Below are 21,499 nucleotides of genomic sequence, written 5' to 3'. Positions count from 1 at the left end.
CTTCTCAGACTCTTAATTTCAGATCTGCCTTCAGTATCACTAAAAATGGTCCTAGGACTTTCTTTTCTGCCAAACCTGCCTACATGCTGCAGCACAGAATTTGCAGAAAGGTGTAGCACACAGGAGTCTGGGGGCCCTGGAATCAGAGAGTCCTAATTCTAACACCTACCAGCTACTGACTTTGTATATAAGTCAATTAACACCTCTTAGTTTCCATATCTGTTAAAATAGGAGTTAAAAATACTTATCTCACTGGGTTATTGGGAGGATAAAATGGTATGTGAAAATATTTTTGGAACAGTAAGCACTATGCAAATGCAAGGTATAATTACTCTCTACTAAATGATACCGTCTTTCCCTTCTGTGGCTGGAAATGGTCGTTTCACGGATCATCCCTTGACTATAAACCCTAACTGAAAACAGATTAATATCCTCCTTTCTACCCCAGATACACATCAACATTTCTAGGCTCCTGAGCTCTATGAAATCTCTTTCTACAGAGTATTTGATTAAACAATGACAAACTTAAAAAGGGTGCGTTGAGTCAGAACACTCTTGTGTTTGACATTCTTCCTAGGATTTTATTTGAGCCGTTCTATTTTAGAGGTTTCGTATGCACTACATGACCGTGTCAGATCTAGTAGAACGGTATACGAGAAGAACACTCATCGCGATAGCCCTAACTCCCAAAATAACTTGGGTTCCTGATCAGAACTTTTCAAAACGATGACTTATGCTACATCTCACTGTCTTTAGTCCTACCCATGTTAGGGCTCAGCCGTCCCAGACCTGTACCATTATAGAAAGCATATTTTCTAAGATCTTAAATCAAGCTTTCCCCTAGAAAAGTAATAAAGGGGGGCGCCTGGGTGGCACAGTTGTTAAGCGTCTGCCTTCGGCTCAGGGCGTGAACCCGGCAATCTGGGATCGAGCCCCACATCAGGCTCTTCTGCTATGAGCCTGTTTCTTCCTCTCCCACTCCCCCTGCTTGTGTTCCCTCTCTCGCTGGCTGTCTCTATCTCTGTCGAATAAATAAATAAAATCTTAAAAAAAAAAAAAAGAAAGAAAACTAATAAAGGAAAAAAAAAAAGATGAGGAGGGCAGATGGTAGAAAAGAAGTATGAAGATCAGCAGGCGTTGACAGATGCTCCCAAAGGTTACAAATATTTATTACATTACCCTAGACACATGGCATTGTGCTAGGTGCCATGCCAAAGTTAATCCAAAGTGACAAGAGTCTCTTCCCCCTGCTCAACAAGAAGACGAATGAACTGAGCCTACCATATAGTAGGAAGAAGGGATGCGAAGACAGACTAAGCTTTTGTTTTTCTGCTCAAGTATTTGTTCTGCCTGGTTTTTGTCTGTTTGTTTTTTTGAGAGAGGAACAGAGAGCACATACACATATGCACAAGCGGGGGGGTGGGAGTGGAAGTGGGGGGAGGGGCAGAGGAGGAGAGAGGGTCCCAAGCAGGCTCCAGCTCAGCGCAGAGCCCAACACGGGGATCAATCTCATGACTGTGAGATCTTGACCTGAGCCAAAATCAAGAGTTGGATGCTTAACCAACTGAGCTCTGCTTGATTCTTAAGCGTAAGTAAGGAAAGGGGAAGGAGGCAGTTGACTGTTGCTTGTTTTCTCCCACTACAGTATAAACCTCCTGAGGGCAGGGATCCCCATTTGTTTTATATGCTGCTATAGCTAATGCCTTGAAGAGGCATGGCAGCAGTGGGTGACAAGAAATATCTGCTGAATGCTAAATACAAGCAGGAGGGAAAGAGGACACAAGGAGGAAATAAAGCATCAAACTCATTGGGGTCACAGACTGGAAATGGTTATTATTCTTAATCTACATCACTTAATTAAAAAGTCTCCCCCTTCTCCAGACACTCAGATCTATCTAATACCTTCAGAACAGCTAACAGTAAAGGGCCAGAGCCAGGGGTACTTTCTTAAGCCGAAAGATTACTACCCCAATGCTGCAGCGAACAAACAGAGCTCTGACTATGGCAAGTGGGCCGTGAGCAAAGGAGCAAGTGCTAGGTTAAGAGAAAGTAGATTAATGAATGAACCAACTTTCTTCCTAACTTCCTACTTCATTTCCTTCCTAAATTTCTTCCACATTATTTATCGAGTGTCTTTTATGTTTATTCTCTGGTCTTACAGAAATAGATGAGCTATAGTCTTCATCAGCAAGGAACTATCAGATATGCTAACATAACACTTTAAAAGTTACTGAGGTATGGCATACATACAGTATATAGAGATCTCAAGTGTACAATTGATGAATTTACATATATACACATACACTTGTAGAAATACCACCCAGATCAAGTTACATAACATTTCCGATGTTCTGGAAGACTTGTGCCCCCACTGGAAGTAACCCCTATTCAGACTTCTACCACTGATTAGTTTTGTCTATTACTAAACTTCACGTAAATGGAATTATATAGTATGTGGTTCATTCTTCTGTATTTCTGCATAGTATTTTGTTGCATAAATATACTACCATTTATTTATCCATTCTACTGTTGAGGAATATTTGGGTTGCTTCCAACGTTCATATAAATTTTATGTCTTTTGGTGGACAAACGTACTCATTCATCTTGGATGTGTACATAAAAGTGGAATTACTAGGTTATGAGGTAGGTTGTACATTTAGTTTTAATGAGTATCGTCAAAATTTTTTCCAAAGTGATTGTAACAATTTTTACACCTATCAGCAATGTATGGGAGGAATTCCAGCTGACTTGATATTGTCAGTCTTTAAAATTTTAGCCATTCTCGTGGATATGTCGTATTATCTCTCTAATTCACATGTCCCTGATAACTAAGGACACCGAGCACCTTTTCACACGCATTGGCAATGAGGGTAACCTCTCTGAAGCTCCTGCTCAAGTCATTTGCCTATTTTAAGAATCATCCTTTTTTTTTTTTTTAAATTTATGAGAGTTCTTTACACATTTCTGAATAAAGTCCTGTCAGTTATATAGATTACAAGTATTATTTATCAATCTATGGTCTGCCTTTTGAGTCTGTAAATGTGTCTCTCGAACAGAAGTTCTATATAATCCACCATCTCAATCTTTTTTCTTACGTATTATTGTGCCCTGTTTAAAGAATCTTTTGCTGCCACCAAGGTCATTCATCAAGCCACATAAAGTAATTTAAAATATTCTTGTAGCCACGTTAAGAAAATAAAAACAGATGAAATTAATTTAATAAATATTTTACTTAAGCCAATACATCTAAAAACTTATCATTTCAAGATGTAATCAATGTCAAATTATTAATGAAGTATTTTATATTCTTTTTTCATACTAAGTCTTTAAAATCCAATGTGTACTTCACACTTAAAACACACCTGAACTCAGACTAGACATACTTCAAGTGCTTAACAGCCACATGTGGCTAGTAGGAGCCCTACTGAGCAGTGTAGCTCTGTTTTCTTCCATTGGTCTACTTGTTCTTATGGCAACACCACCATGTCTTCATTATTGTAGCCTGATTACAAGTCTTCATTATAACTTACTTCTTTTTAAAGACTGCCTTGGCTATTCTAGGTCTTTTGTGTTTCTATTATCAATTTCTATCAAAAAACACCCCACTTAAGACTTTGATTGGGACTGAATTACAGACATCTTAACAATACTGAATATATGTACATCATATACTGCTCCATTTATTTAGGTCTCCTTTAATTTCTTTCAGCAATGTTTTTCATATAGAGAGGGCCTGTGTATCTTTTGAGTTATTACAGGATATCTAGTATTTCTGATGATGTTACAAACGGCATTTTATGATCTTTCCTGATTTCATGTTGCTAGTTTATAGAAATGAAACAGATGGTTTTATATATTGTCTTTGTGTCCAAAAAGTTACCTAAATCCACATTTCTTAATGCTAATGGTTTGTCAATTCTGTTGAATTTTCTGTGCATTGTCATGTCATCTACAAATAATGAATATTACTTCCTCCCTTCCAATCTTTAAACTTTTTATTTCTTTGTTTTCCTTACTGCAGTAGCCAGGACCTCCAGTGCATTTCTTTTTTTTTTTTTAAAGATTTTATTTATTTATGTGACAGAGAGACAGCCAGCGAGAGAGGGTACAGAGCAGGCGAGTGAGAGAGGAAGAAGCAGGCTCCCAGCAGAGGAGCCCGATGTGGGACTCGATCCCGGAACGCCGGGATCACGCCCTGAGCGGAAGGCAGACGCTTTAACGACTGCGCTACCCAGGCGCCCCCTCCAGTGCATTTCTGAATATAATGATAATAGAGGAATTTTTTTCTTATTCCCAAATTCAGGGGGAAAGTATTCAATATCATACCATTTAATACAATATTAGTACTCCGTTTTTATCCTGTGGTTTTTCAGTCTTTGGTTTCTACTGGGTATGGTTTTCACTTTTGTATTTTTCCTGCATGGGAGTTATACCTGATGTTGAATCTACTGGTTGATACCCCCCCATCAGTTTATGGCGGGGGGGGGGGGCGGTCTTGGCCATTAATTTTATCTTCAAACACTCCTCTGCCCCTCTCTCTCCTCCACGCCTAGGACTCTAATCAGATATACATTAACACCTTTTCACTGTACCCCAATCATTTCTTACACCTCATTCTGTTCTTTGCATTCTCTTTTCTCTCTATGCTTCAGGTTAGAAATTTTCTATTGATTGTCTTCAAAGTCACCAATCTTCTGCTCTATCTAATCTGCTTTTAAAGTCATCTACTGTGTTCTAAGTTTTTTAAATTAGAATTTTCAGTTCCAGACTGTTGATTTCTCTTTACAGATTCATTTCTCCACTGGAATTCTTCACTTTAAAACTTTTTTTGCCCAACTTCTTTTATTTTCTTTCACACATCAATCACAGTTATTCTCAAGTTCTTTTCTGCTCATTCCAGTATCTGGACCATCCAGGGTCTGCTTGTATCATATATGTATTCTCTTGCTTTTCCCCAGCCTTTTCAAATGTCCAGTAGTTTTTTACTTACGGTAGATCTTGTGAATAAAGGCACCATAAAGCTCCAAACAATATTTTCCGTAACTGTTTCCTATTTTCTCTTAGACACTATGAGAGGGGGTGGTCCCTTGGGTCCAATCAGAGACTGAATTGGGTCAGGCTTGTGTTACCATTAAAATTCAGCGCATCTCTTGTTCTACTCTATTTCTCGAGCATGAATGTCCAAGGTCACTACCAACTGAGTCTGGCAGATCTTTTTAATCCTGAGCCCTGGAGTCTCCAATCCCAAAGCAGGTTAAAAATCTCTCTTAAGGGACAGTCCACTTTTCTACACTAGGCCCATCCTTTTAGTGAGATTTTCCCTCTAAGTACTGTGAGACTGTCGAGATTTCAATCTGCCTTCTGGGTGAGCCACTAACTTCTTGGGCTACCCCAGAAGTCTCCTGGGGTAGCCCCTCGCTTTGGGGATTCCTCTAGTTTCCAATCATCTCACAACCCTGTAAAATCCATCACCAGCAGGGTCAGACAGTTTCTCTTCAACCCAGAATAGTCTGTTTGCGCCAAGCCTGATCCTCAACCCATGCCCAGAACTGAGGAACGTTTTCAGAGAAGAAACAGTCTGCAATTGTCGGGCTCATCTAGGAATAGCTCTTTGCTGTCTGGAATTTTAGTTCATCTAATTCTTGTTGCTTCCACAGATATCAGATGTCTTTAAAAATATGTTCTTTGCAATTTATGGTTTTTGTTGTTGTTTTTTTCCTTGCAGTGAGTGTAACCCTGCTACGACCTACTGTATCTTCCCTGGAAGTAGGAATCCTCCAATATCAACACTAATTTCTGGAGCTCCCTAGGGCCTACTTTTTACTCTTTTCTATCTCTACTCCTTTTCCTGGTGATCTTGTCCAGTCTCGTGGTTTTAAATACGGGCTAAATCATGACACCAGCCAAGTTTACGTATCCAGTTCAGAACCTCCCCTCAATTGACAGACTCATATACCTACTTGTTACTTGCCGTCTCCACTTGATTACCTCGGAAGTATTTCACACTTAAACTGTCTACAAGTAAACTTATCCTAGCCAACCTCCCACCCTTACCCATTCCACCTGCAGTTTTCTCCCATCTGAGTGACAGGGAACTCTATCCTTCTTGGTGTTCAAACCAAAAATCTTGGTGTTATCCTTGATTCCTCTTTTCTTTCCATATACCATGTCTGATTAGCCAAGAAATCATGTTGGCTCCATTTTCAAAATATGTCCAGAATCCAGCCATTTCTCACTACCTCCACTGCTTCTACCCTGGTCTTATAAACCACCTTCATTTCTCACCCAGATTATTCCCAAAAGCCTTCTAACTAGTCTCCCTGCTACCACTCCTGCTCAACTCGTCTATTTGCAATACAACATTCAGAATGCCCTTTTTATTATGTCCCTCTTTTCCTTAAACTGCTTACATGGCTTCTCTCTTAACTCGGTAAAACCAAGGATCTTTCAAAGGCTACAAACTCTGCTGGGCCTCACTAAGCCTCCCACCTTGTTACCTTTCAGGTCTCCCTGTTTTCCTCATATACAAGGGCAGCTTGTGTCTACCCCAGACCCTTTGTACCAGCTATTCCCTCTGCCTGAAATGCTCTTCTCCCCCTCATGACTCCTTCACCCATTTACTTTCTTCAATTCTTTGCTCAAATGTTACCCTTGTGAGGCCAAAACGGCCACCCTATTTAAAACTGCAACCCTCATTCGTCAATTCCACATCGCTCCTCTTCTGATTTTTTTTCCATAGGACTTACTACCATGAAAAACTATACAATTTTATTACTTTTTAGGTTTGTTCCTAGCCTCTCCCTCGTTATTTCCACCCTTTGGAAGCTCTGAGCTTCGCCCTATGGCCTCCTATCCCATGAGGTTCAAAATGTACTACATGTGAGGGAGAGAGCACATGCATGGGTTTGCAGGCTTCCTCTCCATTTGTTGTGGCTCCCTCTGTGAGAGCGGGGATTTTTGTCTCTTTTGCTCCTTGAGGTTATCCGAGGTTATCTCCAGCACAAAACAGTCCTCGGCATGTAGCAGGTGCTCAGTAAGTATTTTTGAAGAAATAATGTTTAGAGATTTTTGTAATACAACATGGTTGTAATAGCAAAAAGCAAGTGCTTTGGGAACACAGAAGGGCACCGCGTTAGATCTTGGTTAACCAGCATTAAACTTTCATCATTGCTGACTACCTTTCCTGCCCACTCCCAAGTGTGTATAACCCAGACTAGCCAGGGAGCATTCATACATGTACACGCATGCTGAAAGGGAGCAGTGATCTCTTCCTCACTACCAGATTGTTTCAAACATTCTTATTCTTATCTACCATGAAGAACAGAAAAAGATGGTTTTTAGTGGTAGGATTCTGATGGCTATTTGGAGTTTTTAGGTAGGACCAGCCAAATACAAGGAAAGGTTAACACACGGACAAGAAAGGACAGAACTTTACTCTGAGTAATGAAAGGACGGAGGGCTTCACACATTCTTTGCAACAGAAAATTTTCAAGTAAAAAATTAAGGAATTTGAAATAAAATTTCAATTTATCTTTTGGCACTGGTTAAAGAAAGGGGGATGAACACTAGTGTCAAAAAAACAAAAACAAAACCAAAAAAACCCAGAACAGTGGTTATCATCAAAATACTGAGAGCAGGTTTTACCCTATCCTAATAAAAGGAAAAAGGAATTCATTTCCAAAATACACATCAAAGTAGGAAGGAAACTAGAAAATCAGGACTTTTCTAAACAGAGATTGTGCATAAGCACGATCGTATGTGTATAAACACTCAGTGTATACAGATACACACAGATATAAACTAAATCTGCTTGCCAAACACACTTCCATAACAACCATCTGTTCTCAGCTACTTGGAATTTTCTCAAATTATCCTTCAAAGAAGGCCATTTTAATTCATTCTCTTTCATGTCAGAGACTCATATAATTTTTTTTTTCTTAGGGAAAATTTCAAAAATTGTCAACCCACATTGCCCCCAATCTCAACCGACCACCTGATTTATTTCTATTTAGGTAGGCACATGGGAGAGACTCTAGCAAGAAGCAAACCACTTTTCAAATCATCAAGTATTTACTGAGTGCCATGGAGGGTACAAAAGTAGCATCAAACGAGATGGCCAGTCTCAGGGGCTAACATTCATGCAGGGAAAGCAACACAAAACATTTTTCTTAGAAATGCCCCGGGGTAAATGCTAAGCGGCGTGACAGTAACCCTAAGTCCAGCACGAGTGCAGAAAGCAAGAACAGCCTTCACAGAATAGGTGAGGTTTTAGTCGGGCCCTAAGGAATGGCGGCTCCTAAGAAGACAAGGAGTGGGAAGGAAAACTCAAGTAAACCCAAAGGATGAAAGAATGAGTCCACAGGCAAACAGGATGCATATACGGAATACTAAGTAAACAGCCTCAGTAGAGCAAAAGCATTACACAGAATAAGGAGGGGGAATAAATGGGGGTAAACAGATAGTGTGTGGCCACGTTTTTTAAAAAAATCAGGCAGGGCGATGCCTGGGTGGTTCAGTCGGTGAAGTGTCCGTCCAACTTTTGATTTCAGCTCAGGTCTTAATCTCAGGGCTTTGAGTTCAAGCCCCGTGTTGGGCTCCATGCTGGGCATTCAAAAAAATCAGGCAGGAATTTTGATTTAATATAGGAGTTAAGAAGCAACCACCTTAGAGCACAGAGCAGGAGCACTCCCCCCACAGCTCGGGGGAGCTGGGGGATTCCTGGGGAAGGAAACAACTGGGCTTAGCCTGCCAGGCACAGCAAAAGGCCAGACAAAACACAGGGCACTGGCTACAGAGACACAGAGTGAGGCGCAGGAGGGCACAGGGAACTGAAGCCTCATTCAGATTCTGTTCTAAAAGGTAAAAATCACATAAACTGCACAAACTGTTGGAGGCAGAAACTGAGACAGCCTTGTAAAAATCTATACATTGTAAATGTACACCAACTGCAAAAGTTTGTCTCTGTTCCAAGCACCAAAATCCGTTTGACAATGAATAAGAAAGCAGAGAGTCACAGTCAGGATGGAGACTTATTTCCTGCCCCAGAATCCCATATCTCAGTCACGGTACTGTCCTCTAGACTCCAAAGCAGGGCTGTGCTACCATGCCAGTCCTGAGCTACAACGCATCATGTGTAAAGATGTTTTTAGCAATTCACCACTAGATAACCAACGCTGAGGTTGCAAATTGGGGCCAGGCCAGGAGCCCCAGAATCAGGCAGAGCATGCTGATAAGACACTGCACAGAAATGCAACGAGGGAGCAGCAGGGCCTTTCTGGGTGGTGATACCACACCCTTCTTGGCCCCAAGCCAAAGCCAGCAAGCAGGCGACACCCATCCAAAAGGCCTCGGGAGAAGGACACAAGAAAAACCCTCTTCTTCTTCAACTCATTTTCTGTGCCACTGGGCACTGAGGATTGTCTGGAATCCTAGAGGAGATTCATGGCTTTCAAACTTTGCATCCGCCTGGGAAGTCTTTGTTCAAACTTCACCAGGAAGCCCCAAATGTAAACCAGATGCACGTGGAGCAGCAGCGAGCAGCTAGGGGCTCTGTGGAACAATGACTGAAACCCGCTCGATGCCCCTGCAGGCTGTCTATCTGCCCTGCCTGCTGGCCGAGGCCTGGGCCACAGGGGCCAAACCCCTGTGCTTGCCAAACCACATATCAGGCCTCTTTCTGCCTCAGTTTAGCAACAATTTTTGAGGCATAATTAATGCAAATTCAGATTCTATCTTATGTTTCACCATAGATTAGCTCTCTTTTTGTTGCACCCTGAAGAGGATAAAAAGAGTCTTGTTAAGATACATAAAATTTCCTGAATTATTTGTCAGATCAGCTAATGCTGCCCTTCAGGTACCACGAAAGAAGTCATAACAACAGCTGAAATACGGTTAACGGCGGGCTAAATGGCTACTAGGAGAAAATAAATTCCCTTGCAGTGTTTTAATGACCAAACCAACCATAACATCTCCAAGGAAGGAAAACCCATTCTGGAGCAATATAATCGTATCGCCTCATAGCAGTCTTGCAAGGACTACTCTGAACAATCTGCTTGAAGAGTACTGCACTGACAGTACATTGAATTACTATTCCTATTAAGTGTTGTGTTCACTGCTTGGGTAACTCTTGGCAGAGAGACCTGAAATCAACTCTGACACACTAGGCACTGGTCAGCTGCTGCTAGGTTATTCCATGACCTGGATGGTACTGTGCCTATTTCTTGATTGTTAAAATAGGGACAATGACCCCTGCTCCCAGCTACTTTCCATGCACACACAGAGTGAAAGGATATGTGAAATTATATGAAAATGCTTTAAGCTGGAGGCAAGGTGGTTTAAAAAGATAAAAGTCTTATCGGCTTCAGTAAGCCACCCCAGTGCCCGGGAGGAAGGACAGGTATTTGTGCTCTGCCACGCATGCAGAGCGTGAATTCTGCCAAGTCAGCGACAGTGACTCTGTAACAACAGCCAGGCTGTGTCCCAGAATGTGCTGCTGGCAATGATGCCCCTCCTATATGCACAGCCTGTTTCTTCTTTTGCTTCTAATGTCTTCTCTGTCAGCTCCTTGGCACAGACCTTCTCAACATTTACCTCTCTTCCTTCTAGCGTCTGGATATCAGGTCCCTCTTCCTCCTTGAAACTGCTGCCTATGGAAATCCCTAAAGTGCAAATGGGGCCATCCTGTTTCTTCCCTGCTTGAACCCTGACCTCAGTGCCTCCTCCCCTCTACCATTTGATCTGCAGTATAAAGGCCAAATACTTAAGCTAATATCTTGGCCCTGCATGATGTGACTCTTCAGACCACTTAAGGCTCATCTCCCATCACTCCTCAGATCAGACCCCAACATCCAGCTGAGCTTGTCTATCATGCCACAACCCACAGTACCATTCAGGCTGTGGGCTTTAGTTCATGTTGGAAGTGCCTCTCCTAAAATCCTGACCTCCCCCCTTTCCTGTCCACTCCCCCTTCTGTGTAGTCACTGTATCTAGCACGTTCTTCTTCTTTTTTTTTTTTTTTTCTTTCTTTGAGAGAGAACATGAGTGCAACAGCAGAAGAGGGGTAGAGGGAGAAGGAGAGAGAGAATCTTAAGCGGGCTCCACACCCAGTGTGGAACCCAACACAGGGCTCCATCTCACCACCCCGAGATCATGACCTGAGCCGAAATCAAGAGTCAGACGCTTCACTGACTGAGCTACCCAGGTGCATCCCCCCTTCTAAAGATTTTAACTAATCTCTACACCCAACATGGGGCCAAAATGGCTGTCCGGCCCAGGCCAGCACCCCAATCCAAAGGCCGTACCTCTGCCTGCCAAGCCAGTGTAGAAGCTGAGAGGGCGGATGTTCGGCCAGCTCCGAGAACAGCGATCGTTTCCCCATCGTCATCTACCACTTTGAAGTCCAGGTCCTCGTTGTATTTTCTGCGCTTCACCTGCCGTCCTGAGCGTCGTTTCTGCAGGGCAAACACACCCATTGGAGAGATGCTCTGAGTCAAAGGCAAAAGCTTGCACGAGAAAGAACACACTCATCTACACTCACTAACATGCACGGGAGGCCTTTCCTACTTTTACTAAAAAAATCTTCCTTAAACACAAATTCTTTTAAGAATTAAATTCACTCAAAATGAAATCTAGCTGAGGGAGAAGATCCAAATTGCCAAGATCCCCTGGGAAGAAGGTATATATAGTCTCAGGGTCCAATGAGATGTCTTTTGATCATCAATGACAGTGACTTTTTTTTCTCCTTTCTGGAATCAATTTCTATTCCAGTAAAACAGGGACGGGAAGTAAACTCCGTCATCTTTCAGATCCCTTCCAGCATAGCTGGAAGCTCTGATTTTAGGGAGATAGAACTGTTTTGGTTTTGGTCGAATTCACCACACTTACCATATATTTCTTTAAAAACTAAGTAATATCAATTTTATTAGGATTTACTTTGAGAACCTCATACCACTCCTTGAAATGCAAGGAGACATCTTAAGTGTGACAAAGCAAGATTCATGAGTCACCATTTGAGGACTCATCTATAATTAAGTAACTTTGACCTTTTAGAGAGACAACATTCTACAACAAAGCAGCCCAGTGGCTTTCCTCAAACAGAAAAGCACATGGTTCATCTCATGTACACATCATATCCAAGCAGCAGAAACACTTCTGGGAACCATTCACCAGCTGGTTCTCTCCCCAATACTTCAACCTTAAAGAGCAAAAACGAAAACCAAACACTACCTTCCTTATTTTTAAAAGCATATGTCCTGGGCCTCTCTCTGTGTTCCCACTGTGTTTCTCCACTAAGTCACTTCTATGACATTTCATTTTCCATGAGGGATTCCACATGAAAACCTGCCCCCCAATCCAATGTACAGATCACCATCCTGGAAACACTCAACCCCCTGCCAACTCCCATCAACCGACATGCCTGCTGCTCTGCCCATCAAGACACCTGACAGCCACTAGCCTGAGTTCACAGGCAGCGAGGGAGGCTCTCTGCTCTGACACCTCAGACACTACTACTTCTTACCACCGTGACATGAGAAGCTGACACCTTCCTACAATGAAAACCATCTAGGAATCTATGACGATTCAGAGGGCAGGTGAAGGTGCAGTAGTTGGGTGATTTTACATGGTTCCCCTGCAGCAGCATAGCCCAGAGAAACTGTTGTGGATGTCAGAGGAAACAGCACTTTCAAATATCAGAACTCCTATCCAAGACAGGTCGCCTCAACTGAGAGAGGAAATTCCTACCAGTCATGGGCTCACTTAGGCATAGTTTTAGCAATCTCATTCAGATGGGCAACTCCTTGTTTCCATGTTTGGTCAAACTTCTTTGACTATTTTGGCAAAATGAATACATGCATCTCTGACTTTTATAGCATCTGGGACTATGAAAATGTCCTTATGCAGACTGGCATAGCACTCTGAGCCCTAAAAACCTCACCTACATGGCAAGTCAGGCCCCCCAAGCCTTACCCAGAGTGCCCCACAATTCCATTTTCCATATTCATTCCTTCTGCAGCCTAATACCATGCTACTTCCCAAGAAGGAAACAAACACCACTAAAAACTTGGGAGACCGTTAGTATAAGGATCAGGATGTTAGGGGAAAAAGCTTGTGGTCTTCGGTGCTCACCCACCCAACAGTGAAAGCCCAGCCCAGGTCTGTGTGCAAGAGGTGTGGGCTGGAGATGGAGAGAGAAGAGCAACAAAACCCGCGTCAGCGAGACCAGTGCGGCAGCCGTAACCTCCAGCAGGGCTCCCGGTCACAGCTGTACCTGGCTGTCTGTAGACTCAGTGGACTCCTCAGGACTCCGCAGGGATGAGTTCGGCAGGCCCTGATCCAGCTCTAAACTCTCCACTGTGGTGTCACTTTTCCTCTTTCCTTTCTTCTTTCTCTCCACTGGGGTTGGTCCTTGCTCCTTGCTACAAGGAGAAATTCAGAATTAAAACTCTTGGGCAGTTTTTAAAAGTAAGAGTTCTCACGTGATGAAAGTTATGGTATCACATGCTGGAATTCTTGTCCTGGGATAGGCTTTAATGGGGAATCTACAAGAGCTTCTTCCCAGAACTACCCAGAAATATGGGAAGAAATACCTACATGGCTTGATGCAGAATTCACTTTTTTACACCCCTATCATGACTACTTTGGCTATGATTAATGTGGTAAGAAATAAAATAATATGAGCATCTCCAAAAACCTCACTTCCAATTTATATAAATGTCTTCTCTAGTAACTTAAATTGCTAGTTATTAAGATATTGAGAATCAATAAATTTTAATCTCCCTTTAAGTTACATGGGAAGAGACATTTCCCCAATCTGTCACCATCCTCTACTGAAAATGGTCTATGTAAGACTCGGAGTTAAGTAACAGGAACTCAGAAATGAAAACAATACTGTCCCTGCCCTTGAGGAGGTTACAATTCTGAAAATCCTACCAGCCACCCAGAGCCATAGCCCAGGCAGGGCCATAGTTGAATGCCTCCCGAGACAGGTGAAGCCAGGCGAAGTCTATCCATCCTCCATGGTCCTGCTAAGATGGCAACACCTCTAAAAAGCTTTTCCTGACCCTCCTAGCTGATAAAATCTCTTTTCCATATTCCCAAAGCACCTCGGCTATGCTTTGCTTAAGGTACTCAAACTCTGATCTTTCACCAAAGTTAGTCATTAACTACAACATCAGTGTCAGAACGACACTGTGCCCAGATCCTGTGTAGTTGCTCCACAAACATTTGCGAGTGGATAAATATTCTATACATCTCTGATCTCTCCTACTAGACTCTAAGTTCCTAAAGGACAGTATGTACTTGATTAAAGTTTGTATTCCTCACAGTGAGCAGTTTTATGCCTTTACATAGTAAGTATCCAATAAAAGCTTACTGAATAGATGGGTGCATCAAGATCACTCATCACTGGGGAGATATGGGAAAATGCAACTCAGCAGGGATGTACATGGAACAGTACTTGTAACAGTAGTAGTAATAATAATTACAGCTACTAGTTATATAGCACTTACTGTATACAGGCACGGCTCTCTAAGTCTCTCACATGGATTACCTCATTTAGCCCTCACATCAACCTTATAAGGCAGATAGTACTACTATCCTCATTTGATCAGGAAGCACAGTGAGGTATGGTTAATTTCCAGGGTAATATGGCTAGTAAATGGTGAAGAAAGGAGTTGAGCCCAGGCATGCTCTTAATTACCCTGGCATTCTTGGGGAATGGAAGAGTGTTAAGCGCACATCTATTAAAGGATAGTCTGCGTGGCTGGAGGACAGGGAGAGTGAACAGTAGCACTAAGTAATGGAGCTGCAAAGAAATCGGTACATACCAAGCCAGACAGTTTTGACTTCATTCTGTGTGACAAAGGCCAGATGGCAAGCCCAGGCAAGAGGAAATGAAGACCCAGGCTAAATATAATCAATGAAAACTCAAAGGTGAAAATCATTTAAAAGATCCAGCAGAAATACAACCAGTAAGTGTGAGCAAGGGACAGACTATGGAAGATGAGGAAAGAGCCAAAATCACTAGCATTTTCTATCAGGTGAGTTATCGGAAGGTGTGGGGGAAGGGAGGGAAACAGATGGCCTTGTTTAGAGATGGGAGACCCAGCATGATGAACAACCAGTGCTGACTGCTGAGACCAGCCCGCCTCTCTCTTGAACACCCCTAACTACTCACGGACCCTCAATCAGGTCAGCACAAACAGCACATCCTTGATTCTCCGGGCTGAAGACTGGCTTGCCTGCCTACCTACCAGGAAAGTTCTTTAGGAAAAGTTACTTTGGTCCAAACTGAGGAAATGAAATTCAAGGGGTCCTGCCATTTTGGAGGATTATGCATTTTAACAAGGGACCTGTATTCTCAAACACAGAGGAAAAAACAGAGGTTCTACTATCAGTTCAGAATGGGAGACGGGTGGAAGAGTTTATACAGATTCTAAATTGTCCCAGGGATATTTATGTCATGTTATATAGCTCCTCACTAAGAAAACTGCATAGCAATTCATATTCTATCAAGTACTTGTGTGTTCCTTGTCTCATTTCACTGTTAACAACCAGTGTCGCGAGGGAGTGAGGGCAGGTAAATGAACCTCATATTCCAGAAGAAGCAACAGGTTTAAAAGCGGCAAAGTTCCCAAAGTCAGCAGCAGAGGCCGACACTCAGCTCATCTGACCTACAGCCTGTTGCTTTTAATATCATACTGCGTTTTCTTTTTTTTTTTAAACCCCAGTCTCCCTTTTAAAAACTTCAAATCTCCTTTAATGTATTTGAATCTCAATATATTGACCAAAAGACTTAGCAACAAAATATTCCAATGACCCAAATACAGAAAAAATAAATCCACAAATCCATAGTTCTTGATAGTTTTTTTTAAAATGGATCTCTTAACAAAAGAAGGTTTGTGCTTAATTTTTTTGGACATGAATTTAAAGACAGCTGATTAATATACAGAGTCACAATAATAATCACACACTCAGGGTCCTGTTTAATCTTCTGTAGAATCTGAAATCCTTTCTCCCAACAACTGAAATCAATTTATCTATCTACTAAATACGGCTTCATTATACTAGAAAACTTTGTCTATATGTTTAGTCTTCATTATATGTATATATTTATACACATACTCAGAACTACTCAACTCACACTCAAACTCAAACTCAAACCCAAACCAAGCTCAAGCCATAATTAAGAAATAGAATCTCCTCAAAATATGAGTCTTTACTATAAGACTCATATATATTTTGGGGCGCCTGGGTGGCACAGTGGTTAAGCGTCTGCCTTCGGCTCAGGGCGTGATCCCAGCGTGATGGGATCGAGCCCCACATCAGGCTCTTCTGCTATGAGCCTGCTTCTTCCTCTCCCACTCCCCCTGCTTGTGCTCCCTCTCTCGCTGGCTGTCTCTATCTCTGTCGAATAAATAAATAAAATCTTAAAAAAAAAAAGACTCATATATATTTTATATTTGCCTTCATTTTCATAGTCACATTAAATAATGAGTGTAAGGAAGAGTCACTGAGGCACTTCCAAAGTCAAGCCTGGGACACTACAAGATTTTCCTAGCCAGAAGCTGGGGCCAGTGTGGAGTAGAGGGAACACATTCTCAAATATATGTTGGTAAAATAGGAAAATGACTGGTGAAAACTGCTTGCTTATTTGTGGGTAAGTAAGAAGATATTCTAGCTGGGAAATCTTCAAAGTGATTTTCTGTAGGTTACCTTTGGCAACAGAATCAATTTTGAGTTCCAAAAATTCTTCCTGGAGCTCTTCTTATAAAGACAAGTATCAGGAAGAAAAGATTCTTTGTAAGCTTATAAATGGGATTTTCAAATAGGACACAAAATATCACTGAATTCATTCTCCAGGAAGATAAGATGAAATATGCTTTCTCCCTCTTTGCAATAACTTGTGAAAACTTAATGCTTGAGAGTTTTATCAAATGAAGACATTTAACCTCCAAACTGCTAGATGGATTTGGTCCATGGATGCTTGTTTGCTCTCTGAAACCCCAAGTACTTCAAAAATAGTGGTTAAATAATATGTAACAAAACTACATATGTATATACCCTTTGATCTAGCAATTCCATTTATAGGAATATACTCTAAAGATAGACCTCCAACAACATGAAAATATATGAGTGAGGTTACTCACTGCAGTATTATTTGGTAATTGCAAATTAACAGAAACTACCTACATGAAGAAACGAAAGTGAACAAATTCAGATACGTACAGCAGAGTACTATGCAGCTGTAAAAACAATTAAGAATCCTACGCATTGATGTGGAATGATTTCTGAGATACACTGCTAAGTGTAAAAAGTGAAGTGCAAAATGGTATATTATGCTACCTTTTGCGGAAGAATAAAGGGAAAATAAGAAAACATGCATATATATATTTATATTTTTAAAAGAGGGGCACCTGGGTGGCTCAGTCAGTTAAGCAGTCAACTCGATTTCAGCTTAGGTCATGATATCAGGGTGGTGAATTCGAGCCTGCGTCAGGCTCCGTGCTGGATGAGGAGCCTGCTTAAGAGTCTCTCTCTCCCCCAGGGTGCCTGGGTAACTCAGTCAGTTAAGGAGCTGACCCTTGATTTTGGGTCAGGTCATGATCTCAGAGTCCTGGGGCAGAGCCCCTGCCAGGCTCTGTGCTCAGTAGGGAGTCTGCTTAAGGATTCTCTCCCTCTGCCCCTCCCCACCATGTCTGCTCCCTCTCTCAAATAAATAAATCTTAAAAAAAAAGAAAAAAAGATTCTCTCCCTTTCCCTCTAAAAAAAATAAATAAAGTAAAATAAATAGGGATGCCTGGGTGGTTCAGTCAGTTAAGCGTCTGCCTTCGGCCCAGGTCATGATCCCAGGGTTCTGGGATCGAGTTCTGCATCAGGCTTCTTGCTCAGCAGGGAGCTTGCCTCTCCCTCTGCCTGCCACTCCCCCTGCTTGTGCTCACACACTGTCTCTCTCTGGCAAATAAATAAATAAATAAAATCTTTTAAAAAAAAATTAAAAGGAATCACAGGAAGGATGCACCAAAAAAACAGGGATAGGTGGAGGGAAGGGTTGGGTTCCTGTATCCCTATACAGGAAGTGAATGATACTTCTCTGAAAGTATCTTTTTATACACTTGACTTTTGGAAACATGTTGAAGTTCTACATAATAAAAAATTAAAAATTAAAGATGAAAACAAGCTTAAACGAATCGATCCAAGTGTGTCCCTCCTCCCCCCACACTGAACAGAGGGGGAAAATCTCATTAATTTGTGAACACAGCAGAGCTGGCTCCTGAGCAACACAGGGATGGGCACTGACTCCCCGTAGAGTCAAAAAACCTTGTATAACATTTGACTCCTCAAAAACTTAACTACCAGTAGCCTACTATTGACCAGAAGCCTTACTGATAACATAAACAGTCAATTAACACATATTTTGTATGTTATATGTATTTTGTACTGTATTCTTACAACGAAGTGAGCTACAGAAAATGTTACTAATGAAATTTTAAGGAAGAGAAAATACATTTACACTATTGTACTGTATATATTAGAAAAATCTGTATACAAGTGGACCCATGCAGTTCAAACCTGTGTTGTTCAAGGATCAACTGTATCTGACTATGTACTTTCAGCTTTTGGAGCAGTGAAAAAATCTTGAACTTTTTGGTAGGCATATGGGTGAAGCAATTTTGAAACCATTTTAAATGTGATATAGGATTAAGCAAATGAGTAAATGTGTTGATATGAGGAGCTGGAGTTCTCACTAAGGAAGAGGGAAGATGTAAATATGAAATGTTGTAAGGCAAGGAAGATAACAGCGGGTGATAATAGGGGATCTAAATTGGAGGCATCAGCATGGACTCAGGTTTTCTAAAATAAGCATATATATGAACACATGCATATAAATGGGCACACATATATTATGAATATATTATGCATGTGTATGTACATATATGTATATGTGTATGTGTTTTTCCCCTTGCTCTGACAACTAAAAGAGCCAAAGTGAAGATACCCCACTAGCCATGTGCACACCCAGCACTCACATCTTGTTTTTTTTTTTAAGGATTTTATTTATTTATTTGACAGAGAGTGAGAGCAAGAGAACTAGCCCAAGAGGGCAGGGGTAGGGGCAGAGGGAGAGGGAGAAGGAGAAACAGACTCCTCACTGAGCAGGGAGCCTGATGTGGGGACTCCAGGATCATGAACTGAGCCGAAGGCAGATGCTTAACCGACTGAGCCACCCAGGCGCCCCACATCTTGGTTTCTAATACCAAAGTTCCTTAGAGAAATAGCTGATTCTAAGGCTGAGGTAAGAGAAGATATGAGATGAGCCTGAAACATTCTTGCTATGTCAGAAAGTAAGGGAGTGCTCAAAAAAATGGAGGCAGCATGGCGAAAAGACATAGGAGTCAACCTGGAGAGCTCTTGTGGGCCAAAACTGGGACCGTCCGAGCACCAAAGTGACTAAGGACAGTAATGAATTACAGAAGCTGAGAACAAAAGGAATCCATACCAATAACGGATAGAAATATAAATAATGAATAAATAAGGGAGAAGGGAGACCTCTTGCTTACTAAAGAGCCCAACTGGTAAATGCAGAGGAAATGCGGAGTTGGAAAATCATTTTGTAACCACTATACGAAACATAAGCACAGTCCAGAACCACCAAGGAATGCTAAATCTAGGGAGAACAATGTGAAGATGAGCAGGCTTTTTGCATGATCTTAAAGTGTCTCCCCACAGATTGCTTATTTGTTGCAAGTGAACAAAAGCAGTAATTAGACAATGGTTAGATAAGAAAATGGCCTTACTCTTAGGAAAGACTCACAGGAGTACTTAGGGATAAAAGTCATGATATATGCACCTGCATTTGATATTCTCAAATGGTTCAAGAAAAAACATGAATATAATATCTATATTGATATATACCTATTCCATGACCAAAGTGGATCCTGTGTGTGTTCTGCATTTTTTTGCTGATAACCACTATGGACCTTCCAGACTACAAGAGTGGGCAGAAGGTCAGGCTGGGCTATGATATCCTATTCCTTTTACCACAGTGATTGACCCAGGGATGGACACATGACCCAGCCAGGCCAACTTGGGAGTCCTTCCTTAAAATAAATAAATAAAAAAAAATAATTTTCAGCAGGATAGTGTAGGAAAACGAATCTCTTTCCTCCTACAACATAAGGCTGTTAGGCTGTGAGCCCATAGTTGCAGGCAGCCACAGTTCAGCCTCTAGAAGAAAAGCAGTTGCAAAGGATGGAGCTGACACCCAGAGAGATGCAGGGGAGGGTTGGAGGCAAAGCACACTGGCGGAATCCTCAACCATACTGCCTGGTTCTGATTCTTTAAGTCCAAGAAGCCTTTGTTCCTTTTTTTTTTTAAACTTAATTCAAGTTGAGTTTGTCATCTGTAACCAAGGGAGTTCTGTATAATACAAAGATGTAATACTCTCACCACTTAATGGCACTTGGGGCTGGATCAAAGCAATTTCATTTTTATAATCCTCTTTTCTAGCTTTCAGTTAGAACAAACTAACTTGCAAGGACAGAAAGAAAAATGGCAGACAAGATTTCTGAGGCTCAAAGCACTTAGTTTTAGTAACAAAAGTCGAACCTGATTTTACAAAATGTACCTACTAAATTTAGAGAAAGCATCTATCACATATTTATGACGTGCAAGATATTTGCAATATATAAACGGTACAACACACACAGGACCACTATCCCATGTGACTAACAACAGTTGATGAGCAGGCCTCACCTGAAAGCTCTTCCTTCAGCTGTCTTCTACACAGTTTCACCAGCCAAGAAGGTTTTCTACATCCTTCCTTTCTGCAGTTTGTATTAGGGAAATAAGTAATTAAGGGGCCTTCTGAATAGGAAATTACATTACAGTAGCTACTTACAGAAAACTACATGAAAGCACTAGATGGACAAGACTTTCTCAAACTTTCCTCCCAGCTTCATCACCAAACCCCAACCTCCAGGTTTCTTTGATAGAACTGAGAGTTAGAAACTGAGCGCTGGATCTGAGTATGAGGAGAAAGATCTGGGTATGTGTCACAACACTGTTCTACTACGAGTTATTTATTACTCTGCTGCCCTAGATTCCAGGTATTAAAATTTTTTATCTATCAAACCCCATTATTTCACAATAACTCATCATTCCATTTTTAAATTAAATCTTATAAAATACCCATAGAAGTCAGCAGGAAAAATCAGTTATTGCCACAGGGAATTGTTGTAATTTCCCAATTCAGAACTGTAAACAGCACACGATGCCAGTTACTGCCTTCACAGATGTGCACGTGGCTGGGGAGCACAGCCCAAGAACTACTTCCACTCCAGGAACAACCCCTTCAGAGAAGCTTCCAGTCCAGGCCTTGCCACAGGCCCTGATCCTCTTCCCAGAAGGACAATACTGAAAACATGGATATTACCCCCAAAGAGCCCCTCTGCACGCTTAATTCAACTTTTACTTAATGCCCATGTTGGTTCAGTCTATA

The 21,499-nt window shown here is 41.6% G+C and overlaps 1 protein-coding gene across 6 annotated transcripts in view; it reads right to left on the bottom strand.

Annotated features, from left to right (window-relative positions):
* The window catches only part of CHD6 (chromodomain helicase DNA binding protein 6), a 191,599-nt gene that overhangs the window by 97,716 nt on the left and 72,384 nt on the right, over window positions 1–21,499 (bottom strand). For all 6 annotated transcript variants that reach the window (XM_048222088.2, XM_026503520.4, XM_048222089.2 and 3 more), the window contains exons 4-5: window positions 13,268–13,415; window positions 11,301–11,450 (exon numbers count right to left, since the gene is read on the bottom strand). In XM_048222088.2, coding sequence (XP_048078045.1) covers window positions 11,301–11,450; window positions 13,268–13,415 — 298 coding nt within the window. The remainder of the gene's footprint in view (window positions 1–11,300; window positions 11,451–13,267; window positions 13,416–21,499) is intronic.

Source organism: Ursus arctos, unplaced genomic scaffold, assembly GCF_023065955.2.
Source record: "Ursus arctos isolate Adak ecotype North America unplaced genomic scaffold, UrsArc2.0 scaffold_16, whole genome shotgun sequence".
Classification (NCBI taxonomy): domain Eukaryota; kingdom Metazoa; phylum Chordata; class Mammalia; order Carnivora; family Ursidae; genus Ursus; species Ursus arctos.
Note: the sequence above shows the minus strand (reverse complement) of the source record. Positions and strands in the feature narration are given on the sequence as shown.